This window comes from Etheostoma spectabile, chromosome 20 (genome assembly GCF_008692095.1).
Source record: "Etheostoma spectabile isolate EspeVRDwgs_2016 chromosome 20, UIUC_Espe_1.0, whole genome shotgun sequence".
NCBI lineage: Eukaryota > Metazoa > Chordata > Actinopteri > Perciformes > Percidae > Etheostoma > Etheostoma spectabile.
This window is the reverse complement of record NC_045752.1, coordinates 9,943,609-9,957,864: the sequence shown is the minus strand read 5'-3', so window position 1 is coordinate 9,957,864 and position 14,256 is coordinate 9,943,609. Positions and strand designations below refer to the sequence as shown.

At 40.2% G+C, this 14,256-nt stretch overlaps 1 protein-coding gene across 10 annotated transcripts in view; it reads right to left on the bottom strand.

Annotated features, from left to right (window-relative positions):
• The window catches only part of unc79 (unc-79 homolog, NALCN channel complex subunit), a 32,953-nt gene extending 18,697 nt beyond the window's left edge, over positions 1-14,256 (bottom strand). For 5 of the 10 annotated variants that reach the window (XM_032500453.1, XM_032500455.1, XM_032500456.1 and 2 more), the window contains exons 1-16: positions 13,958-14,255; positions 12,458-12,578; positions 8,907-9,220; positions 7,956-8,126; positions 7,668-7,763; positions 7,515-7,570; positions 6,380-6,509; positions 6,180-6,244; positions 4,772-4,860; positions 4,337-4,377; positions 3,468-3,496; positions 2,094-2,323; positions 1,718-1,889; positions 1,345-1,575; positions 853-1,043; positions 38-161 (exon numbers count right to left, since the gene is read on the bottom strand). In XM_032500453.1, coding sequence (XP_032356344.1) covers positions 38-161; positions 853-1,043; positions 1,345-1,575; positions 1,718-1,889; positions 2,094-2,323; positions 3,468-3,496; positions 4,337-4,377; positions 4,772-4,860; positions 6,180-6,244; positions 6,380-6,509; positions 7,515-7,570; positions 7,668-7,763; positions 7,956-8,126; positions 8,907-9,220; positions 12,458-12,578; positions 13,958-13,979 — 2,082 coding nt within the window. In that variant the 5' untranslated portion in view covers positions 13,980-14,255. Of the gene's footprint in view, positions 1-37; positions 162-852; positions 1,044-1,344; positions 1,576-1,717; positions 1,890-2,093; positions 2,324-3,467; positions 3,497-4,336; positions 4,378-4,771; positions 4,861-6,179; positions 6,245-6,379; positions 6,510-7,514; positions 7,571-7,667; positions 7,764-7,955; positions 8,127-8,906; positions 9,221-12,457; positions 12,579-13,957 lie in introns of all 10 variants that reach the window. The other 5 variants (XM_032500458.1, XM_032500462.1, XM_032500454.1 and 2 more) reach the window with 3 other exon arrangements.

Below are 14,256 nucleotides of genomic sequence, written 5' to 3'. Positions count from 1 at the left end.
TGTGTGTGTGTGCGTGTGTGTGTGTGTGTGTGCTTACATGCAGCCACAGCAAAGCCTGCTCTTGCACAGACGCGGGGTAGCCAGAGAATCTGCAGCTGATAAAGCCAAACATTTCTTCCATGGAGAAGGGCAGGGGGCACAGCTCAATATCAAACATCTTACTGTAAGCAAAAGGCAAAACACAATGTTACGTTCCTCGGACACAGTTACACAATCACAGTGATCTTCAGTTCACACTGTTATTTTGAATGTTCTTCAGAGTTACAATTGTGTTGTCTAATCACCTCCTGGTTCTAGCACACCACATCAGAGTGGTATCAATCAACTTTCGGCAAGAACATTTTTCAAAATATCAAACTTCTCCATTTGCTTAGCTTTTCACTGATGGTACACTTACTATTGATAAGCCCCTTAGTCCAAAATGCATCCACCTTTTTAGTCCGAGATTTTTCCGTGCTGCAAAAGCTAGGATCATGCGTTATAGACCATTGAGACTGACAAGAGTATTTTTGGAAAAGAGCCTTTTTTTAAGATTCTGTGGAATTCACACCAATCATTTATCTTTAATGTGTGGACTTCTAAAAATACATATCTGTTATAAGTATTGTAGCTGCAGAGGAAATATCTTGACGTCATGTCATGATGTAAGGAATAAGAAAAATACACCAGCAAATGACACAACTGAAACCAAGACACAGATTTGTCTGTTAATTCTGTATTTAAGGTATGTCAGAATAAGCACATCTACAAGTAACTTATAAGAACTTTCAAATCTGCTTATATGCAAACAGAAATGTTTTTGTTTCAGGAATTTCAACAACAATATCCAAACACTTGGAGGTGGTGGATTACCTAAGCACTTCCCGGAACTCTTTGAGCTGGTGGTCTGGCACCTCGGTGCGAATGGACTCCAGCCACTCAGGCATAAAGCACTCCCACAGTGGCTGACTGATGACATTGTAAGGTATCAGACACAGGATCCGGTTCAGGCCCTCCTTCAGCTGGGTCACTGTGCTACATGACTTGTCCCAATATCCTCCCACCTGGGGAAAAGTGTGCATGTACTGATTTAGATCAAACACAGCCAAGAGAGTTCAGATGATGACCTGCCCATCCTATTTTAATAAACCTCAGCCCTCATTAAAATGCTGATTTAATGATACATATTGCTGCTGCACAGTGCAAAATGTTCACATATGGATTTTTGCAGTTAAAATGTTCCTGTTGTTTTTTTCTGAATACAACCTTTTCCCACCCACATCCACATCCAGTATCAGCACCTACATTGGCTAGGATTCCTTAACCAGTTACTATGTGTTTAGTTGACCTGGATCTTGGCCTTACCCTGGCAAACTCAACAGGCTTGGGCAGCAGACACATGACCATGACGTCAAATCGCACTTCACACACTGTCTTTAGCCACTTAGTGACAAACTGCGGCTTTAGCTTCTCCACCAGGCTTCCAACCTCATCGTCCATCATGTAGGCGGTGGAGTGAAACCACTGGAAGACCATGCTGACCAGCCGAGCCAGACTCTCTGTTGGCGTGTTCTCATTGGGTGTGCACAAGCTCACCTGCAGATGTGAGTGAAGGTCAGAGAAGCAAACTAATCAGTCAGGTAACCAAGTACTTAGCAGGGTAGCAATAATAGGACATGCACTGTACACATCCTTATCTCCCAAATCCCTGTTATTGACAGACACTGTGATTACACACCAGGAACCAGATGCCAAACTGACTAAGGAGGCGCTGGTCATGCTGGTCGTCCTCCTTGTTGTCAAACTCAATGTTGTCCAGAGAGTGATGGGAGGTGGACAAGCCCATCTGACGACGCCTGTTCATCTCAAACTCACGCTGTTCTGCATGAATTTCTGCCTCCTTGAGAAGACTGGATGGAAATGGAGAGGATAACAGAGAATTCAGAGAGGAGTAGAGAAGACATTAGAGAGAGTCATATTGATACATCAACATATACATTAATCATCTAATTTCATGCAGTATTGTTAAACATATATTCATGTTAAAACAGCATTAGAGGCATATGCCCTGTAACTGTGGCTGTGATTTGTCAGTGTAAACACTGTGAATGTACCTTATAACAGCTTCCACAGTGCACACTAGCTCCTCCGCACCGCACTCCCTGGTGTTGATGGGAGGGGGCGAGGTCTGGTAAAGATGGGTCTCCGCCGCAGCCCCCACCTCACTACTGTGGTGGTTGACATGGCAACGCTTACAGTAGCGGACAGGCCGGTTGCCGTGGCGCCCACAGCAGCCAGCAGAGAAGCAGGTGACCACAGCCCTCCTAACATGAGAGCTACAATTCTACACAGCCAAGAAACGGGAAAAGAGGAGATCAGTCGATTTTTTTATTCTGGGCAGTAGGCAACAAAATAAAAATATCCCACAATAACAACAAATCAGCCAATAATGTCTTATTACAAGCCTCTAAAAATAAACATATTTACAGGCTTCAAAAGCAACCAACTGCTCTGAATATGAATATAGTCCTCTCCAATACCCATTTGTTTAGAGATGTTGATCTGTCTACATCTGCAATGATAGAAAAACTATTTTCTTTATTTATGTGTCCCTACAGTGTCTCAGGTTTCTAAAAATAAAAGGCATGGCACTAGAGAACCATCCTAATCTGATCAGCCTCTAATCTTTTGCCATTAGAGGGATGCAAAGCTCCCTATCAAATTAACATATGTATCTGTCCTCTGATGGTGAGTTCTCTCATTCACCCATCCGGCTTTCAACAACCAAAAACATTACCCAAATGTTACTGATGGTGTTGTTGTTTACAGTATGTTCAATCTTGCATATCGTGGTATATTTATAAGAAGCTATTTTCAGATGAAGATGAACAAGCTGATGTAATTCCAGGTGGGAGTTTAAAGGGCTTTCTTAAATGAGTGTGACAAAGCCTGATCAGAAAGGGAGGCTGTGGATCATAAACTGCTGGACAAACAAAGGTGGAGGCCAGCTGTTTCCCCTAGACAGCTGCTCGGCCTGACGGGAATACCTGAGATCATCTCACACTCAGTTTGCCCGGTGTCTCCCTGGAAACCAGCAGGGAGTACCGTCAGCAGTGCAAACATCACCCCCCAGCATCTTCATTTGAAATGATAAGGCTTAAAACTGAGCTGTTACAGTGAAAGGACTTCTCAATGAAGAAAACATTTCCAGTTCATAAATAAATGACCTTGCTACATATAGTAGGTAACAATGGATTTCATGAAATGTCTTCCTCCACAAGGTTCAATGTGATTGTTTTCTGTGTTTGCTTAAAGCATGTGTACAGTTTGTACACATTTATGTTTTGTATGTGCAGTTTAAGGCAATACTTCATTATTCTGAAGATGAAGAGTAATCAGTAACAACCAATCACAGCAAAGGTTAATTTGTCCTAAATATGTAGAGACATTGACAGAGTAGGAAGTCGCAGTACAAATTCAAATCTTACCTTCTTTTGACAAATGGCAGATATTTCTGCTGCAAAGACAAATTAAAAAAAAGTATTCAATTTGCAGACAACAGAAGTAGCTTTTTGAAATTAGTCACATGTGTCATTGGAAAATAGAAAAACTTGTTCCTAAAACTTTATAAACAGTATATAGCTTTTATACATTGCACATGAACAATACATGAAAAACTCTCTTTTTTCACTGTAAAGCACACATTGACATTTTTTAAAAAGTACTAGAAAAGGTTATATTATTATAAACACCTCTGTTTAAGTATATCCTCAGATGCCTAAACTTTAAGTATCAAATGTAACTATGGCTTTAAACATAATCAAAGTAAAGGAACACGTGCAAATATAATAACCTTTGTAATATTAAAATGCTAAATATCTTTCTGTCTACACAGTAGTATAAATGAAGACATTTTTGTGTCTGTTTTGAGTGTAGAAATTTATTTCAAACATATCAAAAATAAACCAAACAAAACATCTAATAAATGTACTAATAAGTTAAATAAGCATAACATTCAATACACAATAAGTAACACTAGCCAACATAGACATGTCTGAAAAGGAGTAAGAAGAAGTATACACTTCTTTAATCCCAACCCTTTTCCATAACTCAGTAAATTAATATTATTATTATTTCCTTTACCACATATTAATATCTTATTTACATTTATCACATTTATCTTATAATATATAGTATATACACAAATAATCATGCATATACATCAATGAACCCATATTGTACATTATACTGAATGTATTCTACATATGTCCCATTTACATTATATATGTCTCTTTGTCTGTGGGGAGCAAGGCAGACTGAGAGACACTCAAACATCTTTTTGTTTGTGAATGCTTACCTTGAGGAAGGAGTACATCAACAAGCCATTCAGCATGGTCTCTGAAAAGGTCAAAGAAATGAATTAACAATGCTTGATTTATAGGCAATCTGCTCAACATACAATTCCATCTAGCATATACACAGCAGACTCAACTTACTAATAGAGCTGTCACACAAAATATCTTCCCTCAATATCAAAGAAAATACAAACTGCAGAGCCATGCAATTATAACACACTAGACGCTGGAGAAAAGAGAAACAAGTGGTTGTGTGGTTTTGTGATGATGATCTCATTATCAGTATGAGGGAATTAAGTAACCATGGTGATGTATTTCCCTGGGTTAAAGTGAGGAACAATGAGGCAGGCAGTAGGTGATGTATTTTTTGAACAGCAGCTAATTGAAGGAGGGGGAGAATCTGGGGGATGAGGAAAAGAGGTAAAACAGACACATACCCCGCTATCCTCTGGCTGCACTCCTCGCATATATAAAGAGGAGGAGGCTTGTCTCCCAGGGCAACAGAAAGAGTAGGATCTATACACATCTGCAAAGTAAGAAGGGTAGAGTTAGAATATAGATGGGGTATTTAAAATGTTAACATACAGATACTTTGAGGTTCAATTTTAATACAAACAAGAGAGAAATAAACCATTTCTGCTAATTTAAGGACTAGACAAAAATGATCTGGTGTGGAAGGGGACTGAACATTATGCTTCAATTTTCACACTATGGAATTTGTACAGGACAAATCATTTTTCCCGTAACCAAAAGTGGATGAAGTGTTTAAGATGGTGTATTTCAGTTTAAACCATGTTAATGAAATTATAATTTTTACATAACCACCAATGGGATAGAATTAAACAAAACAAAATGATTACTCCTGTTTGGCAAATACTCAGCCATTCTTTATGTTGTGTCACTGTGTACACTGCAAAATAAAGTCAAGGTGAAAGTTGTTCTAGAATAAATATAACAATAGTGATGTGCTCTCTGAAAGGTTCAACCATTAAAGGCATTCTCCAAAAAAAGTATTTTGACTACCTTTCTTTCAGCAAAAAGAAGAAAAAAAACTCCCCTTTTACTGAATCCTCCTCCCCCCAAATGTTTTTGTACACTACATTTACTGCAGCATTTTCCTTTTGTCTCTCTTACATAGTACTCTCCAAGGGTAGTATAACAGTATCTAGCCCAAGATATTATTTGGCAAAATACCTGTCTCCCCACGCCTTTACTTGGATGGCTGCGTGCATATGCTGCACCCTTGCAACCTTTGCCTGGCCCTGTGCTATACCTCAACGCTCGTGGCCTCAATGTTCAGATGGTGCACTGTAATTTAGTGTGCTCACTTGATGCCACCCATCCTCAAGGGCTGCACAGGGTCACCGCTTCCAATTTAAGCCCCCCCTCCACCAGTTCCCCCTCCCTGCTCCTGGTAATTGAAATCCGCTCCTGTCCATGAACCTGTTCCTGCTCTATTTGTCAGTTTTGAGCACAGTTGAGTAAGGGCATGCAAAGCTGATATAGCAGAGCAGCAACATCAGAGAATGGTGTAAAGTAGCATAGAAGCTGCTATCATTACCCCACTCTCACTGATTTATTTACCGAGTGGCTCACAAAAACACGCCGACACACACAGTTGAACTAGACGAGGCAATCTGGCACATGCCCCATACATTCCAAAAGTTGTTCTCAAGGAAAACAGCTTTTGAATACAGAGTGTGCTGCTAAGTGCTAATATATCCTCTTACAGTAATAAGGCATGGTAAAGGGACGTAAAGGGATCCAATAACCATGAGTTTACCCGTGATGTAAGAATTAATATTTAAGGCTTATTTAACATGTGTTTGTTAAGGCTAAAGTCACCTTGACAGCAGGTTTATTGATAGCATTGTGGCACTCGATGTGTTGACAGTGGATGGGGTTCCAGGCTGATCCAGGAAATGGAAGCGAGACAGAAGATTGGCAGTGGGAGAGGAGTAAAGAAGAAATATGGGGGATAGGTTAGACCTTTAGTTAGTTCAAGGGTACATCAAGCAGCAGATGTAACATTAAGAGAATTTGACCTGTGTACTGAAGCCCCCTGTATTCACTGATGGCTCCGGGTGGCTTCAGGTTGGGCCAGTAATGAAACAACATCTGCACAGCTGGAGGCTTTACTTGGGAGGGGCCATAGGATATGACATAAAGAAGGTCCTGCACACAGTACAAACATCAACAGTAATTACAAATTACAAATATTGATCATTGACATGATATTCAAAGATATTTGCTTCTAATGAATAGAAAGCAACTAGTTGAAGGTTTTCATTGCAACATGCTTTATATCAACTTTAAAGAGTAAATGTTGCCTGATGTCCATTTTTTCATTTTCTGTAATATTAAGGACCTGGTATATTTTTTGGTCTGAGATGGAAACTTCACAGCGTCCGATTCAGCAGAAAAATATACTATAATATATTAATAACATTGCTGAGTGACTGATCATCCATTTTTTGTATTGTATTGAAAGCATGTAAGTCATTAAGGTAAATTATTAATTATGTCTAAAACACACTTTTATATTTATAAAAGCTTTATTGTCTTTTTGAGAACGCAATAAAGGGGGATTTCACATGTTTCTTTTTCATATGTAGAGCACATTAGACCAGGTCCAGATCCAAAACCTCCACACCTAGACTTGTCAAATCTGGACCACATTATCCTAGAGAAGATAAAGATTCTTAAAAACAGTTTCAGATTCGTGAAAATGTAAAAGCAAGTTCTAGTTTCAGGGGTCGTCATGCACTGTTTTTTGCATTTCAGTTTTTGTATGAATTAAAGAAACCATATTTAACATGTTAATTAGTGAGCTTAGGCTGGTAGGAGAGTATTATTAACCTTAGATTGAACAAAGCCATAGATATAAATACGGAGCCAGGCTAGCTGTTTCTCCCTCTTTCCAATATTTATGCTAATCTGAGCTAACTATCCTCTTGCTTTAGCTTCATATTTAGGGCACAAATTGGAGATATCAATCTTCTTTTTAAGCAAGAAGGCTAATAAGCACAGTTCATATTTAAGAAGCATTCAAGAAATTATCCAGTATTTTGTAAAGAGTTTTTATTTTAAGTCAGACAGTGTGTGTTTTCAAAGTAAAAGAGAGCCAAAATTAAGTTTTTTAATTTGATGTATTTTAGGAATTTAGGAACAACAAAGTACCTTCCATACTTCCTGTTTGTGCTTCATTAGACACTCCAACAACTGACAGTGATACACTAGAAAGAAGAAGAGACCAGTTTAAGTAGAGCGCCATTACTGCATAACATTACGGTTATTTTTGCATGCAAGCTTCAAAAGCAGCCAAGGGGTTACCTGGATTGGTGGTGTACTGCATAGCGATCATGAGCATGGAGGAGGCAGACAGATTAACATAGGCAGGGACTCCCCCTTCCCTTCGAGTGGAGCCCACTACAGACAAGCAAGGAACAGACAGAATGAATTTCACTTCTCTGTTGTGTTTAAAATAGTAGTATATCTTTTTTGTGAAAATAACATGAATACATTGTATCAGCCACCAACTATCCCGCCATAAAGGTACAGTTTCATCATTAAAGGAAGGGAATTAGTTGTCTAAATGATCTTATAATAGGTCATACTCACATATAGCCATGGGGAGGAAAGAGGTGCTCAGGTACTCAATGATGTCTTTGTGGAGAAAAGGGGGAAATGTGGCTAAAGTGGAGATCATAGTATAGGGCAAAGTGCTGAGAATATCATCACTGAGAAAGGGCAGAAGGCAAGTTGTTGTGTAAAATATGGACTGTCCCAGATCTGATGAGAAAGGGAAAAAGGCACAAAAAAAAAGAGATACACAGACACTCATTCAATTAACGGTACATACAGTATTCACATACTGTATGCCAACACAGATGTCAACGTTACATGAAATTTAAATCAATTAAATAAAATATTATTAAATTAAATATCATTAAATATTTTATATATAATAACAACAGTGAAATAAAGAAAAAAATTGGAATATGAACTTTAGCTGAGGGCAGTGACCTTTTTTTTTAAAGCCACTTAAGTACAATTTGCCTTCAGGAAAAGTAGAGCATTCTAGTCAAGGAAAAGGGTTTTCATGCTTTTGAGCTTTTTTTAACAGTGGTAAAATATTCATGAAAAAAAAGAGCACTGACTGTGATGCAGCCTTGGGCCCGTGAAAAACAGTGTGAAAATAAGTCATTCTCAGATGTATTTTGAATGTATTGAAAAAAAGAAAACATTACATACGCCTAAGTGTGTTTTCCATTTAACTTATATATCTACACATGACAACATAAGTAAAACATTTCTCCCACTTTACATAACAAACATGCAGTCAAGTATGATACACAGAAGAGAAGGCCTATGTCTGTTGTATCCAATGGCTTATGAACGATTAAGTTGATAGGATCCAGCGTGCTCCCAATCACCCCATGCATCCCTCAAGATCCTCAGCAGGACTTCTCTCCTCCAGTAACAAAAGAGGCCAAAAAAGCAGCAGTGGCTTCATGCAGGCCAGGCTCAGGATGATGATGACAAACAGTGGTGCACTGGGCCTTGACTCACCATGCTGACCATGCTGCAGCAGGGGCACTAGGTCAAGCAGGGTCACGAGGGTCACATAGAGGCCCTGATAGTCCAGAGAGGGGTACTCTGAGAGCTGAGCGTCCCGACTCTGCTGCCCCTGCCCCCCGCGGTCTGACGGGGCATCGCGCAGAACGCTGTAAAGGAGGGAGCGAGTAACTGTAGGGTTGATGGAACTGACTTGTGGTCTTAGAGATGGGGTGAGTGGGAATGGCACAGGAAAAAGACACATGGTCATGGGCACGGCCAAATTGGAAGCTTCCTGGTTCTCCTTCCTGCCTGTGCGGGACAGAATGCTGCTCCGGGGCGGGAGGGGAGGGGAGGGTAGGGGAGGGGAACAAGGGAAAAAAAGAGACAACAAAGACACAAAAAAACAGCACATTACATTGAAATGGCACTACAGAGACAGCGTAAATAGAAAAAAACAAACCCAGATAAACCCCACATAGGATGCAGTGTCTCACTATTTGACTGTATCACTGAAGGCATGGGCAATTTTTCCCTGCTTTGTCTGTTCAGAGTGACTTTAATTCAATTTATTTCATTTTGTCTATCTTTGCACTTGGAAAACAAAAAAAAACATGAGCACAAACTGCAATGATCACTGCATCTCATGCGTATCTGGTGACAAGGAGCAAAAATATAAAAAATGGCATGTTTTCAGTGGCAACCCCATACTTCTCAAAAAAGGCACAGTGCAAATGACTGTCCCTCAATGGCTGCCATCTTCCAATTAGCGAGGTCAGAGGCTACCATGCAAAAAGGCCAATGAGCCGTGGAATAAAAAAAGTAAAAAAAGAAATTTCCTTGTCTTTAGTGGGGCTGTCAAGGATGGGAGTGACACCAAATTGGTTCGGGAAAATACAGAGGTGACACTTTTGAAACATGCTTCAGCCAGTAATAAACATGTGTGTGAGGTTAGATCAAGTGCTCCTAGGTCACAGCACATGTTTATTGCGCCAGAGAAATAATGTCCGTATGCATACGTTATGATACTGTACCAGTATCATCAGGAGAAATAATGAGATCCAACAGGCATATGGATTCAGGTTTCTAAAATAAATGTAACTAATCTACGGTAAAGGAGAAACTATAATGACAAAGGAATAGGTTGTATCAGGGGAAGATGACTGGTAGCATTATGTTTGTGAGCTAATGTAGGATGGACAATTGTGTTTGTTGTCCCCTGGGGAAGGTGGTGGTTAAATTCAATTTCAAGAGAGGAAAAACAAAAAGGGAAAAAACTAGTTGGGTTGAGTGTGGAGCGTCTAGGGTGGAGGAGGGGGAAGGGGGGGCCAGAGAGCATTGCTCATTTTACTGCACATTATTAAGGAGCTAAGCTGTTCTATCAGGTAAACAATTGGGATTTATCAAGAGAGCCCAGATTATAAATGCTGATGCATTATTTTTTTTATTGTTTTATTTTGACAGGTCAAAAGCTCAAAAAGTAGAGTTACAACATCCTCGGCAAGTGAGAAAGGGGATTTCGAGATTTTTTAACATAACATTAAATGCATAATGTTGAGCTTAACAGTTTATACTGTCAACAGCAGAATGTAACCTTTTCTGACTTATCCCCCCAAAGTTATACTCTGTAAGATTCTAATCAGTGTAAATGCATTCATAAAGCTGCATTATTATATACAGCGTAAACTCAAAAAGGGCTAATTCATAACAACAGACAGTATCTCAGAGTATGACTTTTTCACTGCCCATTTCTCATATAGAACACATCATTATTTTGAACAATGAACATAGAGATCAACAGACACGCTCACACGCATACACTGAACACACAAAGACCCACACATATGTGCATACACACACACATACATACAAACGACAAAGAATTACAAACATGTACGACACATAAAACACATGTAGAAATGCACTGATACAGACACATGACATACATTGACTGTCAAACCCTGCACTGGCAATTCAAAATCATTGACTGTGTGTGTGTGTAGCAGGAATTTAAAGCACAATCATACTCCCTAAAGTTACAGAATTACAGAGAACTATGACTAAACAATACTTTATATTCTCAGAGTGATTGAGTTTGGCATGAAGTCAGCATGGCTCACTGATGCAAAGAGCTCAATCTGACCTTCGAGAAATATGACACAGCTTTGCCTCTTATATATAATATATAGAGTGATTGTCAGTAAACAGAAAAATGTAGCCTTTCTTCATTTTCTGTTCTGCATCTGACCTGTTCTAAAACTAAAATTGGTGTGTGAATCAGCAAACACCTCCTTTGGCCATTTCAGTTTTTCTTTCCAGGAACATAACACACATCTGCTCCACTTTTTAAGGTTCACTACTCTTACTTTCTCACTGTCGTTCTTTTTCATTTCCCCTCTTTCTTTCTTCACCCTGAGCTTCAGAAGGCACAGGTGTATGGATAATCCTGGAGTCCCTGCTGAGGAAACAAGACCTCTCTAATGATGGGAAGAATTATTTGTCTGAGGCTAAGAAGCTCCGCTTCAGGGAAAATAAGAAACCGTTAACAGTGGCATCGTTCCTTTCACACTCAAATGCCCCTCAGAGACCAAATCATCACTTGAGTTTACATAGATTCCCACAGTTACAGCCCCTGTCATGCTCCATCTGTGCCAAAGACATAAGATAGGCCATGTTTAAAAAAACACAGTGGTTGCTGGTCCTGGACAGCCCCTCAGCAAAGCACAAAGGAACCAGGATACTTTGTGAGCATCACTCAGTAGAGATATAATCCTTATGGGGCTGAAGCATAAAGTATAGAATTGAGGCTGGCTGCCAATCTCAAATAGATTGCACCCTAAGCTGATAATAACAATAGAAGTGGGGCATGCAACTTCCGCCTCCAGTAATCCCATCCTTTTTGTAAATTAACTAATAAGTTCAAACAGCACTAATATTTTCTGTGAAGCCAGCAGGCAGGAAGACTAAACCAACCATATAACAGATCAAACGATCCTATCACTGCAGCCTACTCTGATATGGAAGAAGCTCCAGCTGGAAAAACAGGGACATGACACATCGTGAAATTTGATGTGTCCAAAATGGCTGCCTATTTGACCTGTGTTTGAGGAGGAAATAACACGCTGTTCCTTCCTCAGGCTTTCACAGCACCCAGGGGAGCAGGCTGACCCTGCAACTGCAGAGCCGAAGGAGCTGCCTGCACCAGGCCCCTCTGGGAAGGACACAACAGTCCACCCCAGGGAAGTGTTCATTTAGCAGGCAACCACAGAATCAATAAACATCACTTAGCCGTCTATCACTGTTGCTGCTTTAAAACAACACCATAACTCTGTAGAAAATCTGCTCCATCTTCTTCTATCTTTAAAAGCAGGGCAAGTAGTAGACACAGTTTGCCACTTCCCTAACTTCTTCTTGACATACTAAATTCATATTAATGGTTTCACTGTCATCTCTTTCAAGAAGTGTGTCAGAACAACTTGCTGTAAGTTATCTTGTGAGGAAGCTAAATATCCTTCACATTCTACAGTCTGTTACTTCACCTGTTAGCTCCAAAGCAGGGTACTTACCTGAGCAGGGTTTGGGAAAAGTATTTCAGTGTGTTTGCAATGTCTGTTCCGGATGGCACAGGGTAAATATTGTGTTGCACACGGTTGTGATACTCTTGCAAGTATCGTATCTTAGAGGCAACTAGACAAAATAAAGAGCAGAGTAACAAGCAAATCAACACTAGTGAGACTATTATATGAATCTGAGTGCACACATAAGGCAAGTGGTAGAACATGCATGGAGCTGTATTTCTTGGTTCATGTAAGAATGAACGCTCCAATTTTTAAGTCAAACAAAGAGTCTCTGTTCCCATGGCTGTCTGGCCTTCACCGGGGGACCTTTTTTTGCAGCAGCGAGGACACAGGAACCCCTAGAGGAAGAGGTAACCTATGGCTTACAGAAACAAGCTCATGTACAAAAGGTTGCCAGTTCAAGTCCCAAGGCGAGCTGGGAAAATGTGGTCAGCATGAGACTTGAGAGAGGGTTTACTCATCCCTTTGCAGATGATACTGAGAGACATTTCAGCAATGACCCCCCTTATATGTGCTGAACTTCTCCGTCAGGTCAGGGTTTTAGGTATAAACGTGTTATTTCTGTCAGGTTAAATTAAGAGTTAAATTAAGTTGGAGCGGGTGATTGCTGACCCATTTTTTGGGACTTTGGGGAATGGTTTTTATCTTACTCCCTGACCTGTAAATGACAAACCACACAAATATAAATAACAGCTGCAGGCTTTAAGCATGTAAAGTATGTGCTGCAAAACAAACTGTAGCACACATGCTTCTCATCACATTTTGATGCCTAAACACAGCAATAAATCGAAAAATGATGGAGATAACAGATGACAATTTGTTGTTCTCAAATCTGTTGTTTTTCTCATCTACTGTATATTGACCACTAAACAATCAGCAACACTGCCAAATGAAATGGAAGCCCCAAACACCGAGTTTGACCCCCATATGTTATGTCAGTTATACACTAAAAACTAGCAATATGTGATTAAAAGCGTGCAGAGATCATTCAGTACTAATATTGAAGACATTCTGAAGATAGGGGATGCCTGCCACCTGTTCAAAAGCGATCGGAGGAATTAGAAAGAAACGAACAAGAGCCTTCAGGACGGTGTGATCAAACCACGTTATTGATCACTCTAACGCCACCATATTGTTCAGTAAAGAATCTGTCAGGTCGACCTTGAGACCAGCAGCACACCTCGCTTTCTGCACGCGCCTCATCCAGCCATGTCAATCAAAACAACACAAAAAGATAACATGACGATGTAGCCATTATATTGTTTTCCCTTGTCAAGAAATACACATATACACTGGCTTCCTGTGAGCGCTGAGCCCTCCAGCCATCCTCTGCAGAGAGAGGACGTGTTGCAACCTGCCATGGCAACCGCGGTTTTATCACCAAGGACAGCTCCCCTCGTTCGCTTTCTTGATTAAAGCAAAAATCACATTTCCAGTTTCCAAACCTCCATGACCAGACAGCAAAGACAGACACACAGCCGTACTTACACTGCTCTGCCTTCGTAGACATTTCGCAGACACTTTGGGAACCATTAAACCCAGAATGTGAATTGTTTTGGTGTTTTTTTCCTCCCCGGCGTTGTTTCCTTCTGTCGTGAAAAAGTGAATATACCCTCCTTGCAGCCCAGGCTCGGCTTGATTGTACCACTCTGCGCGATGGATTTGTACACTGTGGCTTTTTAGCGTTGGTGCGGTCGCTTTTAGCGGAATTAAAAGGAAAACCCAATTTTGTGGGTTGGATTTTAATTTTGAGAATTGTATTCTTTCGGGGAAGAGAGGAACGTCGA